Source organism: Apteryx mantelli, chromosome 18, assembly GCF_036417845.1.
Source record: "Apteryx mantelli isolate bAptMan1 chromosome 18, bAptMan1.hap1, whole genome shotgun sequence".
Taxonomy (NCBI): Eukaryota; Metazoa; Chordata; class Aves; order Apterygiformes; family Apterygidae; genus Apteryx; species Apteryx mantelli.
Genome location: NC_089995.1, coordinates 10,701,167 through 10,723,322, shown reverse-complemented (window position 1 = coordinate 10,723,322; position 22,156 = coordinate 10,701,167). Strand labels below are relative to the sequence as shown.

General features: G+C 36.4%; 1 protein-coding gene and 1 long non-coding RNA gene across 3 annotated transcripts; one reads left to right on the top strand and one right to left on the bottom strand.

The window, feature by feature from the left end:
* The first annotated feature begins 13 nt into the window (after nucleotides 1-13).
* Nucleotides 14-13,232, top strand: DPM1 (dolichyl-phosphate mannosyltransferase subunit 1, catalytic). Its single transcript, XM_067307907.1, has 9 exons — nucleotides 14-161; nucleotides 1,385-1,484; nucleotides 3,650-3,683; nucleotides 5,954-6,030; nucleotides 6,131-6,156; nucleotides 7,680-7,775; nucleotides 9,345-9,413; nucleotides 9,708-9,822; nucleotides 12,895-13,232. The coding sequence occupies exons 1-9, from the start codon at nucleotides 55-57 to the stop codon at nucleotides 12,997-12,999; spliced, it is 729 nt and encodes a 242-aa protein (XP_067164008.1). The 5' UTR covers nucleotides 14-54; the 3' UTR covers nucleotides 13,000-13,232.
* Nucleotides 2,613-19,854, bottom strand: LOC136993634 (uncharacterized). Of its 2 annotated transcripts, none has more exons than XR_010886032.1 (2): nucleotides 18,691-19,854; nucleotides 2,613-3,135 (listed from the first exon to the last, which is right to left on the bottom strand). It is a non-coding gene; the product is annotated as an uncharacterized lncRNA (long non-coding RNA). The 2 variants fall into 2 exon arrangements; XR_010886033.1 differs by lacking the exon at nucleotides 2,613-3,135 and adding an exon at nucleotides 12,960-16,442.
* Nucleotides 19,855-22,156: the final 2,302 nt, after the last annotated feature.

The window sequence follows — 22,156 nt, the reverse complement described above, 5'->3', positions numbered from 1 at the left end:
CCCCGCCCCGCCTCGCCCCTCTCGCGCCGGTTCCGGGTGTCGCGGGGCGCCGCCATGGCCGCCGGCGCCGCCGACAAGGTCTCGGTGCTGCTGCCCACCTACAACGAGCGCGAGAACCTGCCGCTCGTCGTCTGGCTGCTGGTGCGCAGCTTCGAGACGAGGTAACGAGGTACCGGGCCGCCGCGCGCGGAGCCGCCGGGAGGCCAGGCCCCGGCCCCGCTGAGGCGGGCGGGCGGCGCAGGCGGGGCGAGGCCGCGGCGGGCGAGCTCGCGTCTCGGCTCTGAGGCCATCGGGGCCCCGCTCGCTGCTGGCGGCGGCCCAGCGCCTGGTCTCCATAACGGGGCCCTACTGGCGAGGAAAAGCCGTGTGTCGGGAGCCGCCCTGGGCTGCGCGTCGGGTCCCGCCGCGGTCACCGGTGAGAGGCGGGCGCGGACAGGGCTAAACGGCGGAGAACTGAACCGCTAACGCCCACCGACCGCTGGCGGGGGGCTGCGCCGCTGCCGCCGCTGCGAAGGGCCGGGGAGCGCCGGCCGGGAGCGCTGCCAGCGCAGGCCCCGGCGCCCCCGCGGAGCGCGGTGGGGGCGAGCTGGCACTGGCGGGTCGGCGCAGAAAGCGGCTGCTTTAGCTCCCGCCCGAAGCGCCCGGCTCTGCGCGGGTGGAAGTGCGAGAGCCGGAGACTAGAGCTCGCGCAGCAAGTTTGCTATGGAGGTACAGAAAAAAATTCCCCCACGAAGAACTTGGTGACTCTGTTAAGAAATAGGCTGAGAAGGATTTTAGACGCCCTTCCTTTTGAAGCTTTGATGGATCTGAAAAGTTTACAGAAGTTATTTGCAGAGCTGGTCAATATATATCCATAAAACTGTACAATGATGCGATAACTGAGGAAGGCAGTAAAATTATCCATGCTGTGAAATATATAACATTTTTCTGTCAGTGATAGAGAGTATACAGTCAATTGTATCTAACCTGTAGCTGTGAAGAGCAGAGCTTTTCCCTGATGTTAGTTACGGAAACGAAATGACTCTAATCAAAGGCCTTGCACTTGCTCTAATCCATTCTGCATCAGTACCTCGAGAAAGTGTTGCCAAATAACAGCACAAAGACAATTTTAGCTTTTTATCTCTCACAATCATGAGCCTGAAAATGAATGTGTATGTGGGATAATGATGAGGTTTGTATAGCTGCAATTTACTGTGAGGCACTTGCAGCTTGAGACTGGTGCAAAACAGTGACATTGAATCATGTTTTGAATAACTAAAGCATGTACATTTAACTGTCAGAAAATCACTTGGTATTTTGTTCTCCTGTTTTGTAACTTACAAAATGGCACAGGCAGTGAAATTGTATTTTCCATGTATTCATTTAAAAATAATTCTCATTTCAGTGGATACAGCTTTGAAATTATAGTCATAGATGATGGAAGCCCTGATGGGACACAGGAAGTTGCTGAACAATTGGTAAAGATATATGGATCAGATAAAATAGTGAGTTACATATTTTGTTTGTTTTTTATTTTTATTGTATGGGAAGGTACTTGAAGTCTTTAGAGGACTGGAACCGGAGTCCCTAGTTTCTAGACTGAATTTCTTTATACCCTTAGGCAAGTTATTTAAGGTTTGCATGCCACTTTAGCCAAATGTAAAATTATGATAGTCCTGCAGCTGCTTAGCAGTATTGCAAATTAATAGGCAGAATCATGAATTAACGTTTTCAAAATGTTTTCAATGCTTTGTGCATATGCTGTATTCTATTGAATAAAGAATAGTGGTACTGTACTTTGTGCATGCCTGAGGGAAAGATGAAGTTTTGATGAAGCTGAATTTCATTTTCTGTGGCTGTAGGAACAGGGAAATTAGAAAGATGAAAGCTAGTCTGGTCTTGTGATTTATTTTTAATATGTTTGGTTGTATTTCTCAGGAACAGGACTGTTTTCTGTTGTGTACATTAATGTAGAACAATCAATAATATGTAACAAGATACTGTCATTTATGAGTCTTTAAAGCTATTTTTTTTGGCAATAAAAGTGTTATTACAGAACAGTATGAAAACCAAAAGTTCAGTTTGACAGACATTTGTGCTGTAAGCAGTGTCAGACTTTTCCTTCTAATCCATTACTGTGTAATTGTAAGTTTTTAAAATAGTATTTGTGAATTAAGTGGTATTTTTAAAGATCATTTTAAGGAACAACGTAGATATGAAATTTTGGAGTCTTTATCTTTTTAATGGCACTCGTAATAGGGAAGTTTAAGATGGTTAGCTAAACTTTCCTTGCTGCTTAATGGCTTAGTTTTGTAGTCTAATCTGTGTACCAACCCTTTGCAGCATTGTAGAGCCTAGCACACTTAAGTGGAATTACGTGTAGGCACAGGACAACATGTAGCCCACAGCAATATTACTGCAGAAGTCTGAAAAAAATCAGGTATGATTTCTCATGAGGTCAATTTTCCTTCTTTCCTGAAATTACCTATAGGTAGTAAGCAAAATCATTGCTCTGATTTGTGCTCAGGGGTCTGCATTTAAATAACTTTGGGGGTTCTTACTTACTAAATTATACTTACTCAACACGGTATGTAGTTAACTTAATAAGAGGCCAACATATTCAAGGAAGTAGATGAGGAATCAAACCAATTTTTTATAAATATTCAAATATGACTACTTATTAAAGAAAAATCTACAGGGGGAGGGGAACAGAAACCAAAATGACAAATCAGTAGAAGCATTAATGATTACTAACTCTTCCATGTCCTGGTCTTTTTCTGACTTTCATTGCAGTAATTATAATCTCTCTGAAAATGCATCAAAATTAGCCAATTAAAAGTAAGAAGTCTAAAAATATGCTTCTGAAGAAGAAGCAAAGTTTTATTATTATTATTAATTTAGATTGAAGTATCCGCTCTCTCTTTGCCAAATGCTGAATACGCACAGACTTTTATCAAAGACACTTTGGGAAGAATTAAAATTTAAATTACAGTCATGATGATCTAAAGTTAGATTCCTCTTTTGGTGGCGGTGGTCCTCACCCACAGCTTGGCATAGGAGCGTAGTTCTGTTGGATGCTGAGCTGTCTGAGCTCCATCTGGCCCTGCAGGAACTGAGGATACTTGGCTCAGGTTTAAGGCTTGGGTCACTCCTATTCTGAAAGATTAATAATATTTTTATATGGTAGCTATTCAGCTGTGTTACATCTGTATGCACACGAAAATCTTGAAATTTATATACAGTACTAAAAACATGTTAAATCACTTTGGGGAGCTTTGTAAAATATTTACCAATAGTGTTTTTCATTCCTTAAAGTAATGATGCCAGGGAGACCTCTGCTCAGATTTATAACTCTGTATTTCAGATAGTGAAATATGAGAAATCTTTCAGCTATTGAGATGGTGATTTTATTTTTTTTTACTGTAGGATTACTAAGTAAAGCTTAAAAGAAATTTGTTTCTAATATGATTTGATTAAATTCCTATTTAATATAATGGTTTTATTGCTCCTGTATTTTGTCAGATAAATTTGTTTGTATGCATTATCTAGATATTTAAAAATAAAAAGTATCTTTTAAAATATTTTTATACCTTAACAGTATAGAATGTTGCAAAAAGTAATTAAAAACTGTACTATAAGTAATATATATATATTTTACTATATCCTGCAGCTTCTAAGACCCCGAGCAAAAAAGTTGGGCCTGGGTAAGTACTTATTAACTGCTGGTGTATAGTTTAAAAAAAAAAAAATCTGTATTCTTTGTTTGATTTTAGTGTATAAAGTTCAGAAGAATCATAGTAAAGCCCACAATTAGAAATATGTTTTCATCAAATTTGTATAAGCAAACAAACTTAAAAAACACACAAACAAAAATCACAGTGAATTTATAACAAGTTTCTCACAACTTCAAATCTGCATATTGTGGTCACTGTGATTCTGTACAGCTGTGCTTTCCTGTTAACATCCTGCTGCCTTCCCCCCCGCCCCCCATACTGATAACAGAACCAGGGGCCTAGATTAAGACAACGTGTAACTTCTGCAATGGTAACTGCTATTTTTGCGTGGAGACTACTGACAGGGAAAGACAGTGGTGCTTTCTGTGAAATCTACCTATATGCAGGACACTACAAAATTGGACCATAGTTTTTTGCAGTCTTGAAGGCTGGGACTCCTTTCTGTCATTATTTGGACAAAGCTCTACAGTTGCCCAATTACAACATGAATTACAAATATAATTAAACAAAAAATAAATTTTTGACAAATGTCCAGTACTCAAACTACTATGTATTGTCTCACTTATTAACTAACATGTAAATTGAAGGCTTTGAAGCACATTACAAAAGTTACTCATTTGTGTTCTAGAAGCTCTCACTAATTTGGGGACCAATCTTGTATCACTGAGATTGATCATAAAATTCTCATGGAATGATGCAGGACTGCAGCTTTGTAGCTCTGTTGCTGTAAATCAAGTCTGTCATTTTTTGCTTTTTAAAAAAGGAAACACCCAAGGCAGTCAAACATTTAAAACTTGTAGTAAGGAAATTATCCTAAAATAAAGTGTGTGGGGGGGGGACATTTCAATCATTAAGATTCATGCCTTATATCTTTAATTCTCCTCTCTTTTGATGGAAGTGAAGAAAATGATAAACTGTAGTATCTTGCTTCATTTATTGGAAATCAATATCTACCTTCCTTACTAAGTATCTTGGCAACTCCCATTTCCATGTGTCAGTAAAATATTTGAGGTGTCTTGTGCACTGAGTACTGCAGCTAACTACCTTCTCCACGGGAAATGATTAACTGTATTATGTACCAGTCCACTAAACAGGAATGATATTCTAATATTAATATTTAATTGTCTATTTAAATTCACCTTTCTATATTTTTTCTGCATCTGTCATTTGTCTGAGAAATTCTAAAATGCTTTTATCTCTCTCTCTTCCTGATTTTTATCCTGACCTTACTTTTGATCCTTTGTCCTAATTTAAAACCAGTGTTACTGATTAAGACTGACGAAATTTAATCTTTTTATGCACCATATCTACTAATCATACACAATACATGGATTTTTGACACTCATAGTATTTAATTTTGCAAAAAAAAACGTGAAAGAAAGGAAAGACAGGTTGTTCATTAACCAGGAGTTTAATTTCCTGAGTCAGTGCCTGCTAACAACATCATTTGCAAGTATTTTGTTTTCAGTGCCATCTATTCCTTATAAAGTTAACAGAAAGACTCAAAAATAATTTGAATTAGTGAGGAGTATATGGCAGTTTTTAATCTCTGTTATGCTGCTGTGGTGTTCCTGGAAACAGTGTTGTCTTTGAACAGTATGACTTGAATCAGAAATTGGCATTATTGAGGAAAATTGTAATAGCAAAACTTATTCCAGCTCTTTCAAGATAGCTGCACCAGTTCATACAAGATGAATAGAACAGAACAAAAAGTAAGATTAAAAGACACTTTCCAGATTAGGTGCCACAATGTCATTCATGGTGTCAAGGAGAACAAACCAAAATACTTAATGCTACTAACAGTAAATCTTGAGTGTAGAAAGCAATTTTTTCTTAGATGTCCATTAACATTATGGACATGTTAATTTTGTCCATTATTTATGGACATTATTTTGTTGCCTGTGTCCCATTCCCAGTTTTGTTTGGCTCATAACTGCCTATGGCACTACTGAAAATGTTATTTCAGATAGTGACCCATTTATTAAGTCATGTTTCTCTGGTTATTTCTATTGCAGTAGGGCTTGACAAGGTTTACATTTATAAAATCTAGTGCTGAAATTATAGGGGAAAGGAAAAGTAATTTTATGTTTGACAATTGATATATCATTTTTAAAAGTAGAAGTATTTAGCTAATCTTTTTCTAGTATAATCTAGAGATTTTTGAATATAAGTGAAGACTGGCTAGAAGATTGCATATATTAAAATAGTGATGGAAATTATTTCTATACTGTTTTCATTAGGCACTGCTTATATTCATGGAATGAAGCACGCCACTGGGAATTTTATTGTTATTATGGATGCTGACCTTTCTCACCATGTACGTCTGTATTTTATGCATTGTATTTCTAAACTGTTATAATTAATTTTTCATTGATTCCCCCCCTTCTCTTTTCTCATCTGTTTTCCTTCTATTTCAGCCAAAATTTATTGCAGAGTTTATCAGGTGGGTGCCAATTCTAATATAAGAATGACTCTGAGCATTTATCATTTTGTAGTAATATTTGAAAGCTTTATATTATTGTATAGCTATTTAACTGCAGTAAGAAAACTGGCAAGGAAAGAATTCAAATAGAAGTTATTGGACCTCATTAGATTTGTCCCAAAATAATCCAGAACATATTAGTTCCTAATGTGAGCTAGTTCCCCAAGTGTAAAGAAGCAAATGGTATGTGTGGCAAAGTACTTCTCTCACTCCTTTAATGGTTGTTCTGCTTTCAAAAGCATATATATAAGTGGCATCTTCTAATCCTAATGGCCTCTTCATGCGTGCATGTAGGGATATTGATTGAATGAGTAAAGAAAATATTTTTCTAAAGTGCTTTTTATTCCTGCTAATTTCTAGGATTGAAAAACAGGTTGGATTTGTCTCCATAAGCCAACATGTTTAAAGTATTTTGCAAACTAATTGAAATCAAGGAGATTTCACAGGTATAAGTGAATGTGGAATTCAGTTTGAGGGTTTTTCTAGAGGACAATGATACAACAAAAGAGGGAGATGTCTTGATTTCCACAGGGCTAGCCGTTGAAAACACCACTACACATTTCTTTCTTTTTAAGATGTAAAGATTTTATATGGAATAAGTGAAAAATAAGAGGCATGAAGCTTCAAATGCAGTTATTTAAAAAGTAAGACCGTACTTTAAGGTTAATTAAATATCATTGAAGAGCACCATCTTAGTATCTTAAAGACAGAAGCACATATGCAATCATCACATAAGCTAACAGATTCAAGACTCAAGCCAGATTGTACTCAAATAATTGATTAAAATATTCTAGTTTAGCATTAAGGTAATTAATGTTAAAGATAATATAACTACAGGATAGTACAAAGTTCTTCCTTAGTGATATTTCTTTTCTTTTTGTCTATCTCTTGCCTTTCTCTCCCTGTAACATTTCAATTTGTGAGAATCAATTTGTTTCAGCTACCTTGGAGGTTAAGGGTAGCAGTCTGCATGATTTTCAACTTTCTTGCTAAGTAGTACTGGAGATCTAAAATTTTTAGGTAAGGTTCTGCAGCAGTTAGGCATGGTATGGACTAAGGATAGTTCCAGGCTTATTATTTTTCATTACTATGAGTTTGTGTAAATTAAATATTTAAATCTATATTTAAAATATCCTTTCTTTTATGCTAGAGAGACTGCTTTTTTGGCTTTAAAAATACATAAGTAGGTCTATATAAAATATTTATGAAACAGTCTTTGAAATTCTGTGACATAGTTCGTAAAAGAAAATCGTAAGACACTCTGAAATAGTTCTTTATAAGAAGAGAGGAACATTCAGGTTTTTAAACGCATGGTGCTTATAACCATCATAACTATTACTTTCTTGACTTCTGTACTTATTTGTTTAAAGGTTCTTACAATACAGATTTTCTGTTAATGCAGTGATTGTTCTTGTTTTGCAATTTGTACCAACTTCATACAACTATTCCTTCTGTTTTTTTCTAATAAAATCAACTTCTTACAGAAAGCAGAAAGAAGGCAATTTTGATATTGTATCTGGAACAAGATATAAAGGAAATGGAGGAGTATATGGCTGGGATTTGAAAAGAAAATTAATCAGGTTAGTATTTTTCTAGTTGTTTGCACATAAATTTGTTGTTTAGAGTTTTCAAGGCTTTCAAGTGCAGAATCAAACAATAAATCACGATGCCATCAATCCACCCCCAGGACTGTTACAGGCATCTGAATTGCCATTCTGTGTGAGCTGAACAAAGTCTTTAATGAATAGTACTTGTTATTACAAAGCTATATTAAATAATAGAATTATTGATTGCAATGAATGATTTGCAAATTCTTCAGTTAAAGAAACATCAAGAAATAACTTAATGATATGACCAGTTTGGTGAAATTGGGTGTAACAGTGGGCAAATCTGCACTGCATCAGTTTGGAACAGTTTTTTGGCTTCATCATAAAAAGAATATGAGCTGAGACTATGACACTTTTCCCAAGTTTAAAGACACATTTAGTTAGATTTAAAAGTTGTAATGGTCTTTTCTCTCAGCAGTAAATCACTTGCAATACCCCTTTGTTGACACTATGATTTGTCACAAATTACGAATTACCTGGTATCATCAATCTCAATTAATCATTACTTAGACTTTGCTGGAAAACCTTGCAGTGAGCAGTAGGGAAAGGTTTCACTCAAAAGCAAAGAGGCAAAATGTTATGTCAAGGTTATATAAGCATATGGAGGCTGGCATCTCAGGTTTACAGGCACTTAGAGCTTTTGAGGAGGTGATCAGCAAGTTTCTTCTGCATAAAATTTTTCTCTTTTACACCTGATTTAAGAGAATAGGCATAGGATAATGCTGATTTTTTTGTTACTGAAAAGAATTATGAGCATATGCTGTTTTATCAGTCTCATCTGGAGATGGTATCACAGAGATTGCATTTAGATTTCTCCCTTTTTCTAATGGCTAGAATAAATGCTTGTCTCTTTGTGAATCTAAATAGAATATACTCCCCCTCCAAAAAAAAAAAAAACAAAAAGAGGAGATCTAAATGGACATTACAGAGAAATCCTTTTATATCACACCCTACCACGTGAAACACTTGCACATCATATCAGTATATTACATAGTCCTCAGCAAGAGTCATGACTGGCTTTTCAGTCTCACAAAAATATCAGTAAAGCTTATCCTTACCATTCTGTAGAAGCACCCTAAACCAAAACTGAACCTAGATCTTCTAAATCCAAGTCTAATGTTTGTCCAAGAAGCATTTTTATTCTCCCCTTACAGTGAATGTTAGAAGGAAAATATTTAACTTTTGCCAAATGTATTTCATTCACATTGTAATACAATGTGTAGTTGTACAATTATTCTGCCATAAGGAACCAAATTGTAAATCTGTTTTCTAAGAATCACTGTTTTTTCCTTCACAGAGAATTTCAATAATCTATGTAATCATCTACCTTTACAAAACAAAATGTTGGGGTTTACCTTTAAGATGAACATTCATGAATCAAATCTAGTAGTGGGAACATATTAGGAATATAATCATTTCATAGTAAACAATAAAATATTTCTTTTTTGGCTAGTATGATGATAATTACTTATTTTCCAGAAACTGCTTGAGCCTTCTGAATTGTGTACTGAGTAATTCTGACATTCATGTTTCCTTTCACAGTCGTGGTGCCAATTTTATAACTCAGGTTTTGCTGAGACCAGGTGCATCTGACTTAACTGGGAGTTTCAGGTATGGATCTGGTTTGCAAGGCATAAAGCTTACTAGAGATCAAGAAACTGTTAAACAAAAAATAGAATAAGAGCAGACCTTCTTTACTGAGGACTACAAAATTTGCTTTAGGTGGGGGTAAGAAATCGTAGATTAAATTGCAAGAACTGTTGTTCCTACAACTTTGTTAATGAGTTTTTAAAGTAGTAATGATATGAGTAAGTGATTACAGTTAAGATTCCTGCACATACTATCTTGATCTCTGAAGTTCAAAAATTATGCCACAGGTTTCAATTTCTTTGTAATCATTTACAGGTTATACAGAAAAGAAGTCTTACAGAAACTAATGGAAAAATGTGTTTCTAAAGGATACGTCTTCCAGATGGAGATGATTGTTCGGGCTAGACAGTTAGGATATACTATTGGAGAGGTATAGTAAAAGTATTGATAAGTGTATTGTGTTTTCATTTAAATGTACGTGCAGATTACTGGAAGCCTAGAAAATTCTGACCACTTCCAAGAGGAAGCAGGATTTTCAAAACAATTTAAAGAAATTACACATCAAACTCTACTTCTTCCAACTTAGCTGAATGACAAATCTGCAATTCCACTTACTTATTCCCCATGTCTAATATGCTTCTCAGATCCTTCCCTCTTCCTGTTGTTATTTCTTTAGCTGCATAAGATTCTACCAGGCTCTTCAAAGGAAGAAAAAAAGTCAAAATATACCATGAACCTGCTCTGAGCCTTTTCTTTTCCCCTTACTGTATAGACATCTCTAGTTAGTTCTTTTCAAATCATTTCACTGTCTCCAGCAACGTGACTCTATTTCTGATTTATTCTGTCCTCTGTCATTCATTTCCTTGTTCTTCCCCAACTTGCCAGCTAACACATCTTTCCACTTCTAAACTCTTTGAATATGAATACAGTCATTAAAGAAGAACTCCAAACAGTAGTTCTGTCCTCTACTACCTGCAGTCTGATTGCTTTAAAGATGATTCACTGGAATTCACTTTATAGCCAAATCTCAAAACCAGTTCTTCATTATCATTTTCATGACTGAATTGTCAGAGAGCTCTGTTGCTAGTACTTCTTTCTATAAAACTTATTATAGCATTTCTCCTTTCTTCTGTTGTTTTTGCTCCTTGGGCAACATCGCTATCCTGCCTGTAGTTTGGGTTTGACCTTAAATTTTTCTGGCCTTTGCATCCAACTGCATCCAATGTTTTGCTTTTTTAACATTGCTGAATTAAATCTTCACCTGTCTATTTATCCAGATACTGAAACCTAGGAAGAGAGAGTTTTTATTTATCATACATTCTAAAAACAGTAAATCCACTTCTCCAGCTTTACAAAAAAATGCAATCTTGTCTTGCTCATATCTCTTCAGGGTGCTGCTGTGAATAACTTTTTTCTGCCTATTATTTGATCCCACCACTCCTTTGTTTGCATGCCTTCTCTGGCTATATAGCATCCAATACAAGATACTTGTCTTCAGGTTCAAAGCCTGACAGGCTTGATCTTCACTAAGCTGATTGTCTCCCAGTCTCTGTTGAGACACAACCTCTGTTCTGTAATGGGTCAGTTTTGCTGTCCTCCACAGCACATCTGTAACATTCCCAAGTAAGCACCTTATTGCTTTCTCTTTTGGTTTCTCACATGTGGCAAGAGTTATCTCCAAAATCTAAAAAGTTGCTTCATTATTCTGGTCCACTCTTGCCTTTAAGATTTCCTTTGCAATATCTGTAACAAACTTGACAGTGCTCAGACAGCTGACATGTACCTATATACAAGACTGCTGTATTCTTTCTTTCTGCTTCTCCACTTACTGTCTCTATATTGTAACTTCCTGGGGCAGGACAGTTTTCCATTATGTTTAAGTCCATTGGTATTGTGGGTCCTGATCAATAGTTATGATTCTTAGCTATTTTATAATTACCAAATTGGTAATACTGAAATTCCAGAAACGTTCATGCATACAAATCTAATTCACAATGTGCAAGTGCTGCTGTTGTAACTCTACTGACAGAACAGCAGTTTTTATGCAGATTTAAAGTGTAAATACAGTCTCAGTGTAAAGCATTTCTTAAGGAATGTTGAAAGTGAAGGTTGTTGAGACCTACCAATCTAAAAGAAACAACTGGGTGATGAGATGAACTGAAACAAACTATACCTGCACAGTATTGTATGCTGTACTTACGTACCAGATGTGAAATGTACCTTAGTGGGTGGAATACAGTCTTCTGACAGAGGGCTGAAAATGCCTCTTTTAAGACTAACGATACAATCTCTTGTGCAAGAAGAGCAAAGTGCGGCAACTACACAAGGGGTTAATTCCAGTATTGGGGAAGACTGAATACCTTTTACCAGGTTAGATAGAAACCATTCATTCATCACTAGACGGAAAATGTAACTTCTGACATCCTGCACTGTCTGTGTCTTCAGTGATTTCTGTCCATGCCCCTTAGATCAACTCTCCATAGCTGTTAGGATGGTTTTGGGGATTATCAAAGGGATCCTACTACGAAAGCCAGAGGCGTTAAGTCTATCTGCATGCCTTTCTAGGTATTTTCTTGTTGCCAAATGCCCTGGCTTCTCTTCTACCATAGACCAATCTGCTTAGAGTTGTGAGAAATCCTCAGTCCTGGCACAGTTGCAAGGGTGTGGTGTACTTATGTGTTCCACTTGCCAGCTGATTTCTGGTTGAAACTTCCAGCAGAATGCTCAGCCAATTTTTTAAAGACTTTTACAAATCCAATTTTTTTTTTAATTCTAGTCCCTGACGTGTCTTAATTTCACACATTAACATATACTGAAATTCTTGAATATTCTAATATAGTATTGCCAGACTGAGCTCAAGTTAATTGCTCAAGTTACTGAAAAGCAGTATGTTTCTAACATTTTATGAGTAATGAGTGAATCTGGACAGTATGAACACTTAAGGAAGTCAAAATTAATGTTTTAAATTATCTGTTATCCTATAAATAATGTATTAAATGGTTGAAGACCAACAAAGGTAGGTATGACTTGTAAAACAGGCACATGCATTAACTGCCATATTCAGATGTGTCTTCTAGCCAGTGCTGAGGTTGAGCAGAATGCTCTTTCATGGTGGCCGAGGACATTTTGCCTTCTTGAGGCATCGACTCAAAAGTATTGAATTTAGCTAAAGAGGAAATAGATGAAGGTTAATTTTGAGCCCCCAGGCTTTTAGTGTACTTATGCTACTATTGAGAATAGTTTATTCAGATTGGTGTATTACCAGCCACTCAGTAGTGCCTTTAGGTCATCTTTAGAGGTGATAAAGCAAATACTCTCAGTGCTTTCCAGCTGTGGGGCATCGTTAAAGCAAGTGGTCAGCAGAACAGAGACAAAGGAAGCAAATCTGGTGCTTGCCCTCTTCCCCTTCTAAATATGCCAAGTTCAAAGACTGTGCTTCTGTTTACAGAATTTCTGATTATTTAGGTCTTGAATCTTAAAATAGTTTTGCTTGTTTCAACAGGTTCCTATTTCATTTGTGGACCGTGTCTATGGAGAATCTAAACTGGGAGGCAATGAAATAGTCTCCTTCTTAAAGGGACTCTTGACCTTGTTTGCTACAACATGATAGTTTATCCTAAATTAACTTTTTTAGAAAAACATTTTCTAAGATCTGTGTAGTTTTTAATATATTGTAGCAGAAGCTTGATAATTTGCCTGGTTACCAGAAGACTCACTGCAAACTAACAATTAAATGGATCAACAATAATAGAGCAAAGATACTGTATCACAGAATACTCCTTTCAAAATAAATGAACTGTATGTTAAACTAGTCAAAATAAAGACTAATACTCTATGCTATTTTTGTTTAAAAAAAATCTTAATAAAGAACACAAATAGACCTAAATGATCTTTTGCATTTAGAAATGAATCACTATTCAGCAGGAGTTAAAGACCATTTTGAAATAAAGAAAAGCAAGGACAAAAAAATACAGAATTAGTCTTATCTTTGTACTGTGGTTTGCAGATAGGATTTTCAATGCATATATACCAGTTAGTTCCCTTTCTTTCCTGAACAAATATATACATGTATCTTAATGCATATATAAAACACAGAAGTATTTCTGCAAAAATAATAAAAGCTTGTGTAGTTTAAGAGGCAGTACAGAGGAGTACAGTGATTTATTCTTTGCTCTTAGACTGGAATGATATAATACTCTTTTTTTAAAGAAACAGATACATGTGTGGAATAATTCTGTGGGATTTTTTTTGTGACTAGATACAGATGATTTTCTTTTCCTATTTTCTTTAGAATATAAAAGTATTTAGAATATATAAAACGGGAGGATAACATCCCACCCAACTTTAGCATGATAAAAGGCCCAATTCACACCTCTGAAAACATCTAAGAACTTTATGTCAAATACAGAGTTTGCAATGTAAAATCTATACTTGTTCTAGATCCTGATGAAGAAATATGAACAATGTGATGCTATTTTTTGTCTCACTGTTTGATATTATCAGTCAGAACTTGGAAATTATGAAAACCTTGCAATCAAAGAAGCATTTGGGGGAAGCGGAAGGAAGCAGAAGTATGTAATTATCCTGATAATGGTTTCATCCTCATTTTGGGGAGAGAAGGAGGGTAGTTCTGTGAATATCCGTATCTCAGAAAACTAATGTTGGGAGAGGAGAAACAACAAATGTATTAAACAACAATTAATTCTACTCAGCTTTTATTTGTTTGCATTCCTTTTAGTACACTAGAGACACTTGTTAATATTAAAAAAATTTCTAGAAAAGCTGTAGATAAAATATAAATCCATATTTCAGGTAGTTATTTACAAAAATTTATCCCTGTCAGTGACAAAAAAAAAAAAAAATAGAGCTTTAAAACAAAATCCTACTGCCTAGTGGGCTATTTTAATTAGAGATATTTCCATTGTTTTTTAATGAAGTTGTACAGAATCTGATATAGTTTTTTCCTTTTCTTAGTACTCAGAGTATTTAATTTGCTTTAAAATAATAAAAAAATGCAGCTTTAGGTTTTGAATCTGCCTGTAACTGGAGTAGAGACTTAACCATACATTTTGTGACATTTGCCTGTACTTTTCCAGCAAATTATTTTCATCTCTTTAGCCTGCACCAAATTAAATTATAATCTGATCTAATAACATATACAGAAATAAATCTCTGGGTCTAAACGCCCACTGCAATCTCCAGTGAATAGTTTTCATCTATTTATGATTCATTGGGAGGATTCATGGCTAAAATCGACATTTTAAGTTGAAAATAGGTACACAGCTTTTAATTACCAAGTAGTGAGGTTTTTAAAAGTTTATTCAAATTTTCATACTGCTGAAAACCATTTGCTAGAATACATAATGGGCCTCAACAAGATCACGTTTTTTTCAAACTTTTATTTAACACCATATACAATTAAAGTTCATTATTATTCATGCTCTAATTGCTGCATGTTAGAGTTTAGTTTTTAGAAGTTGTACCTCTCTAGGTTGGGTTTTGGGGTTTTTTTTTTCAGTTTTCCTGTGGAAATTATCTAGTAGATTTCCTTCACTTATGAGATTGTCTGTGGAAGTAAAATGCTTTTACATGTAAACGTATCACAATACTTGGCCTATTTTGCGTGCTCCAGTATAAGCATGTTTAAAGCACGACGGGGCTATATTCAGTTTTTAGATAGATAGATAATGTTTCTTACTATGCTTAAATGTAATGGTATTTAAGCTATCAGTAAGAAAAATGTATAAAAGAAACTACAGCTATAAAGAAACTAAAATAAATGCTTCATGGCATTGCGATGTATGTAGAAAGAGGCATTCTACAGTACTTCTTGAAATAAGACAAAAATCACAAGAGGGAAACTGATTTCAATAGCCTTTTTGAGTTTTTGTTTATTAATATAAACTGAGTTACTTGAATTTATTGTCAACTTCTTTTAAACAAGCCTCTTTGTATTTGAAGACCAACTATATAAACTCTTAGCATAAAACTAAAATTTTAAATGAATGTATTGTAAGGAAAGAATGGCTTATAATGGAAGAAGGAAGTTAAGTAAGAATGGCCATACTGTCTCTTACAGTGCTCAACAATGGATGCAGAATGAAAGCAAGGAAGAAATAGGGTATATTTGAGGAAAGATTGTACTAGCCAGCAGTCAGCAAGAGCCAGACATCAAGAAGGTCTGGACCTTTTAACGGCTTCTGGTGTCCCTCCTTTCTAAGGATTTGTCTGATTGCTTTTTGAACCCATTTATAGTTTTGGCCTCTACAACATCCTGTAGAAATGAGTTCAACAATTTAATATATGTATTGTGTGAAGTATTTTTCTTTTATATATTTTAAATCTATTGTTTAAAAAGTTCCCTACTTGTTTGCTATTTCCCTTTTCCTATATGTTATTTTTTAGACCCAGCTTATCCCCTCATCATACTCAGTCCTGTTTTTCTAATTTCCTCAGACAGAATCCACTCCATACCTTGCTGTTCTCAAAATGTTAGTAGCAGAATACAGTTCTGCTATATTCTTTAGAGATCAGGTGCCTAGAACTCCATACAGTGTCTTAAATATTGGTGTATTAGGAATTTATACAGTGGCAGTTTAGTTTTCAGTTTCCTTCTTAATACCATTGCAATATTCCATTTGCCTTTTTTTGGCCACCACAAAACACTGCATTGACATTTACAGGGAAGTTTTCATTTTATGTCCTTGGTTTTACAGTTACACACACATCAGCTTTACTAAATTACATCCATATTCATTTCCAATGAATGCACAAATACTCTGCTAATGTATTATACTTCCTCTATTATAATTTCTTAGGAATCTGTGCCTGCAAGCACTCAGTCATTTGGCAAGAACAGGAGCTTTAATTCCTTCCTGGCTTAAATCAGAATATATCATAGATATGTTTGGTTGGGCATGCTTAATAAAGAAAGGGAAGAAGGTAACTCGCATTTTGCACCAGTAGCATTCACTTTCCCCTGAAAAGCAAACTGATTACCTCCACTGGCAGACAGACAAGGCTCTGGGAAGGACAGCTCCTGTTCTTTAACTGTGGACAAGAGATTCAGTGTGATGGGTGAAAAGACTTATGCAGCAGGCTTAGTTGTGGATTTGAATCCACTGGAACAGTCAAAGCATGTGCTAAACTTCAGGCATGTATTCCCAACAAACTTGAAGTTACAGAAGTATGTGTTTGTGGAGTTAAGCGTGGGGTTTTGCATAACATGCCATAAGACCATCCTTGACCTAAGTGAGGTACTTGCGCTTTATGTAGTTTTTGAGTAATTCTGAACACGCATCCCTTGTTGGAGCTGTGCTGAATGACTCAACGCTGGCCATGGAGCATGAAGTTTTTTACCAGGCAGTCTGAAGCCCCAGCTGTGAGATGAAAGATGTTATTGGGGGCTGCTGAAGCTGCTACTGCCTGTTGTCCCAAGACTTACCACCTGACCAACCAGACCGCATGGCAGCTGGACTGTGAGCAGCTGTGGGTCACCTTGCACCCCTGATACCTTCCAAAGCCCTGCATTTATGCAAAATGGATCCGTACCCTGAAACAGGGATTTTGCCACTCTGAGTCATACAAAGCTTTTGGTATATAACTCACAAGGTCAAGCAGTGTAACCGCTCTGACCTAGATCATTATGATATTGAAGCTAGGATACCTATTTCAGACAACCAAGGCCATTTGATGCAGTTTCCCAGTTAACATATCCAACTGAAATGACTGAATGTGAAATCAGTATCAAAATGAGATTCAAAGATCTATGTTTTGGATCTCGGGGCGTGGAGAGCTGGCTTCAGTTTTGTTTTGTTTTTTTAAATAAAGACCTACAAACATCCAACTAGTTTTAAATGCCACAAAAATGAAATGTTCTTTTACTCCATCTGCTGGCTTTGCAGATCTATTTTGCTGACAACTGATGTTGACATTTTAAGTTGTTTAGAAAATAAATTCTTAACATCTATTCAAAACATAGGGTAACAAACCATGTTAGATAAAGATAATATTGTTTGTTGCAAGGCTTTGAAATCCTACTGAAATAATAATTCTTAGCATTATTTAATGTCTTGAGTCTTCTTTGCGATAGAATGTTTCTACAGGAGATATCCTTTTAAGTGTATGGTTAAAAAAAAAAGTTATTTCACCTCTTTCTTGACTTTCTCTTCATAAGTCTGTGTCAAATGCTGACCTTGTGATTTATATCATTAAGCTAGAAATATAACACATGGGAGTAAATACAGTTGTACTACCATAATCTGAGCCTGCAATAAAGATATGCCTAGTTGCCAATATAAGCAATATAATAATAATATAATATTTTCCAATGGACTGTGTGGAAAGTCAACTGCAAGGCTGCACAACCTTCTGCATAACAACAATAAAAAAATAGTGATGGATAATCAATAATATTTAGTTATGGGTCTGTCAAGATGCCCAGTGTAAGCATGGCTTGAAATCTTGGCACAACTGAATTAAATGACAGATTGCCTACTGTTCAATACATTGATGATTTCAGCAACAGCTTTTAAATGGTTAGCATTCCAGAGCTGTAGGCAAATTTTTACATTAGGATCAATATGAATAGGGTATATGCAAACAAGAGGATTGCTTATCAGACTTTATCTTTGTTTTATAACGTATTACCTCTAAGGTACCATGCTGTAGGAGATGTGACTAGAGAAGGTAATCATCGAACTTTTGTAAAGCATGGTAACTTTCTGAGCTTCATTTCCTCCTCTCCGTCTCTGCCACATTTTACCTTTTCTTTCAAGCATGGTAGCCACTTATAACCTCTTATAGACTGTGATTGTTACTGTTCACAGGGAAGTATGTTAGGGCTGGAGAGAGGGAAACTGAATTTCAACTATTAATCCAAAGTGAGATCTGAAAACTCAGCCTTTCAGAGAGAGATTTCAACAAAGCAGCCGTGGGCAAAGACAATAAAATCAAAGCTTTTCCTTGCTAGGCTATTTGCACTGACTGTTCAACAGAAATTTGTATTACTTGTCATCCTAAAAACTTCTTGTGTTTGGCTCACAAACTTTTCTCCTGTTTTGACTCCCCTCTAGGGGGTGAACCTAGACAAAATCACACCTGAGAACTTAATGTTCTCTGGGAAGCTCAGGAGGGAGTAAATCTGGGCACTAAGTGATACTTTTACCTTTTTCTTAGAACAGGAAATATTTCAACTGAGCTCCTATCGTCACTGCTTGCGAATGCTCTGGGGCCTTCTGGCCCACTGCTTCTGTGCAACAAGCAGGGGGATATCTACGAAGAAAATAACCAAACTTACCTTAGCACATGGTGAACTTCATGTCAGGACTGAAATGTGTTCAGAGAGCTCTCATTTTCCATCCAGCTTTCCATTCTGTTTGCTCTTGCAAAGAAGGCATATGACAGTCTTTTTGATGGGCTGATTCTGTCAAAATAATCATATTACCTATTTGGTATTATGGCTTCAATGTAGGGGAGGTAAAAAAAGAATAGCTGTTTGTTTGAAAATGGTCAATTACTGAAATACTTAAAGTAGACCTTAGGCAATTTTTAAATTAGGCTTTTTAATCAATGTCTTTGATTAAGTAAATCCACAATCTGAATTTAGTGTTTCTGAAAGTGTTGACAACGTGGAAGACTTCAATCCTATCCACAAAAGGAATGTGGTTTGTCATAGCAGTACAGCATCACCTCCAAAGGACACAGTACTTGGCTGACCCACTTCTCAGGGGAATCTAAGTGTTGGCTATAACAGATAAATGTCTAACTGGCCCGACTAAGGGATCAACCCTTGCTCCCAAGTTATCCTAACCAGCTAAGCAACTCTATCTTAAGCAGCTGCAAGCACAGACTGGCTCAATCTGTATTTTTTTCTTAAGAAACAAGAGGAAAAGAAGAAGGGTACTCTGTGTGAAGGGATGCATCTTCTCTACTTTCATCTTGATACAGACTGAATTTGGTTCCTTCCTGGTGGCTTTTGCCAAAGTCATCTTCACGGAAGGAGTTCAGGGATGGCTGAGAGATGCTGAAGTGTCTAAATGGCAAAGCAGCTAGATAGCTTATTGAGTTCCTCTGAGACCACTGTTCTTAATACTGCCGAGGATTACCATAATTGTACTTATTATATAATTAATTATGTTAGGTGCTGAGAGCCACTGATAGTTGTCTTGCATTATTTTGCATCTGAATGAAAAACAAATATAGTATTCTTGTTAAACTAGTACAGTTGTGAATGTGGGCACAATTTTGACCTAAATCTGTAGCACAACACACCTTCAATTACCCCCATGCAACTTGGGAAGGCTGATTGTCTCCCCTTAGCTGTTAAGCTTTTAATCTCTTAAAATGCTGTGATTTCACTGATTTTTTAGTTGTCATAATCTGTCATGAGAAACAAACCCCATATCCCTGGTGTAAAAGTCTATTAAAATTATTATCATACACTTTTCTTTCATTTCGTATACATCACTTTGTACACACAGCAGACAAATGGGCTCAAGACTTCTTTATTCTTTCTTCCCCAGCTCTTGGATTCTACCTTTAAAATCAACCTTCTAAAGCAAACTGTTATTCTCACCCTCCTTCTGCTCTAACTGGCTGCCTGTTGACTACTGTCATACTGTGCAAGTCAGCAGGAAAACTCTCACTGAACTGAGAGCAAGATCTTGTCCTTCCTTTGAGGATTGCCTTCTACGTAACACTGTCCCATCCTCCCCAAAATCTTTTCAGCCCAGTTATTGCAGACTTCACCCCAAAGCAGGCAATGGCTCCCATTTACTGGAATTTCTGCTGCTACATTATCTTTCTCTCCTGCTGTTCACCCCTTTGCCTTAAAAAAAAACAAAAAAACCTTTGCCTGCATCACCCATCTTGTGCACTGAGTGCATATTTCTGCCTCCTGGTGCTCTTCTGTTCTGTCCACATCTAATTTAATTTCCTCTCATAACAAATTTCAGCTTCTAAACTCTTCCCAAATTGTTTTCTATACTCTTTTTGGCCTTAATTATGGACTAGGTACCATCATCATATAGGGGCTGGAAAGCAGTTTCCCACTGGAAATTCCCTGATATTGGTGGATGTTGAGGACGTGGTTGGAGAACTCTTATCTTTGCCAGTTCTTGCTGCCAGCCCAGCCTGAACACCCTTCTGGTAAGTCGCAAGAAACTACAGCAAGTTCCAAAATTATTGTTATTCAAACCCAAAATCCAGGACATGAAAAGATCTCCAAAAGCCTATTTGGTTCTCCTACCTGGAGTCCAGCCATTTCAGCTTGTGCTGTTGTATCTTTTACACATATTTGCATGTTGTGTTCATCCTCTTAAATATCTATCAAATCTGACTTCTCTTTCAAATTATTTTATCCTGCTCCATGAAACTTAGCTCCTCTAACCTTCAGACACTTCTCACCATATGCTTTTTCTAGTAAATATTCAACTTTTAGAGTGGAAGCTCTATGGGTCAGGGATTTGTTTCTCTGTTGATATTTTTTATTTACCATAAAATCTGGATTAACTGCCTGCACTACATAAATACTAATAACAATTTCTAAAAGACTTTCTGAACTTTATCCTATTATCTCTGATGTTAGCCTTTTCATAGAGAGAAATTTGGGTTTGTTTTTCACAACTTAAACTACCACTCAAAATCCCTAGAAAGAGTGATTTTAATATCTGTACCTCAAGCCTGATTTCAACTGAGAAAGCTAAAAGTAGAAATGTATTTTCTCTGTGTAATAAGTCCATTGTAGAGCCCTTAAGTATGGTGGTGCTGAATTCAGTCAGTTAAACGGGACACCCTTTCCAACCTTGCACATCTCCTAGGTATAACCAAATGCCCCAAGAAGATCTTGCAGTCTCAAATCTAAATTAGTGCTTGCTAACTTCAGTTTCTCTTTTCTGTTACTACTATTCATTTTCTCAGTTAAACATTTTTCTGTACAACCAAAAGCATCAGATGGACTTACAACTCTCAGTAGAGTAGGCAACTGCAAACGTTATCATTCTTCACTCTAAAGCTTTTAAAATTGTTTATCATCACGCTTTGCTTTCGTCTTTCAGCAAGAAGAAAAGTTTGTGTAGCAATACTTTATAGAAAGTGCTGCAAATGGTTCTCCCTTTCTTCTAAGATTTTAATTAACTTTAAAAAGAAACCATAAGTCTGATCAATAAGAGACAAGTTAGGAAAATAAAAGTAAGTGCTATAATGCAATATCAATAAGTGATCGCTAAAACATGACCAGTGATAAAGCGCTAAAAAAAAGTCTTTGAAATACAAGGGTCCTAAGGTTTGTTTGGAGTTGTGTATTTTAATCCATTGCAATCAAACTGGCTTAAGTGGCCTTCAAGTTAGCTGATAGCTTCTGAATACAGTACTGATTTAACAGTGTTTTAGAAATGTTTTCCAACACATTTTCATAATTGCACCATAAAATAAAAATATGTACTCTTGCAAAGCAAATGAGCTACGTAAAAAAAAATCAAAGCAGCTTTCTTGGCTTTCCGTAGTTGAGGCTTGTTCCATGTATATCGCAAGGGAACTTCCAGCACCAGCGTTCCAAGGGCCATTTTCGTGCTGAAGCACCAGCACGTTTCTTGGGTTTTGCAGTCGTCAGTAAATTTGTGTATTTCCATTCTGCTGTAAAAGAACGACCCTTTTCATGACTTACTGATTCTTATGACCAACGTGAAGTTACCACGAAAATACATGGTGAAATATAAGTGTGATTTGAAAGCAGTGACAACAGCAGAGTAGCTCCAAATTCTGCA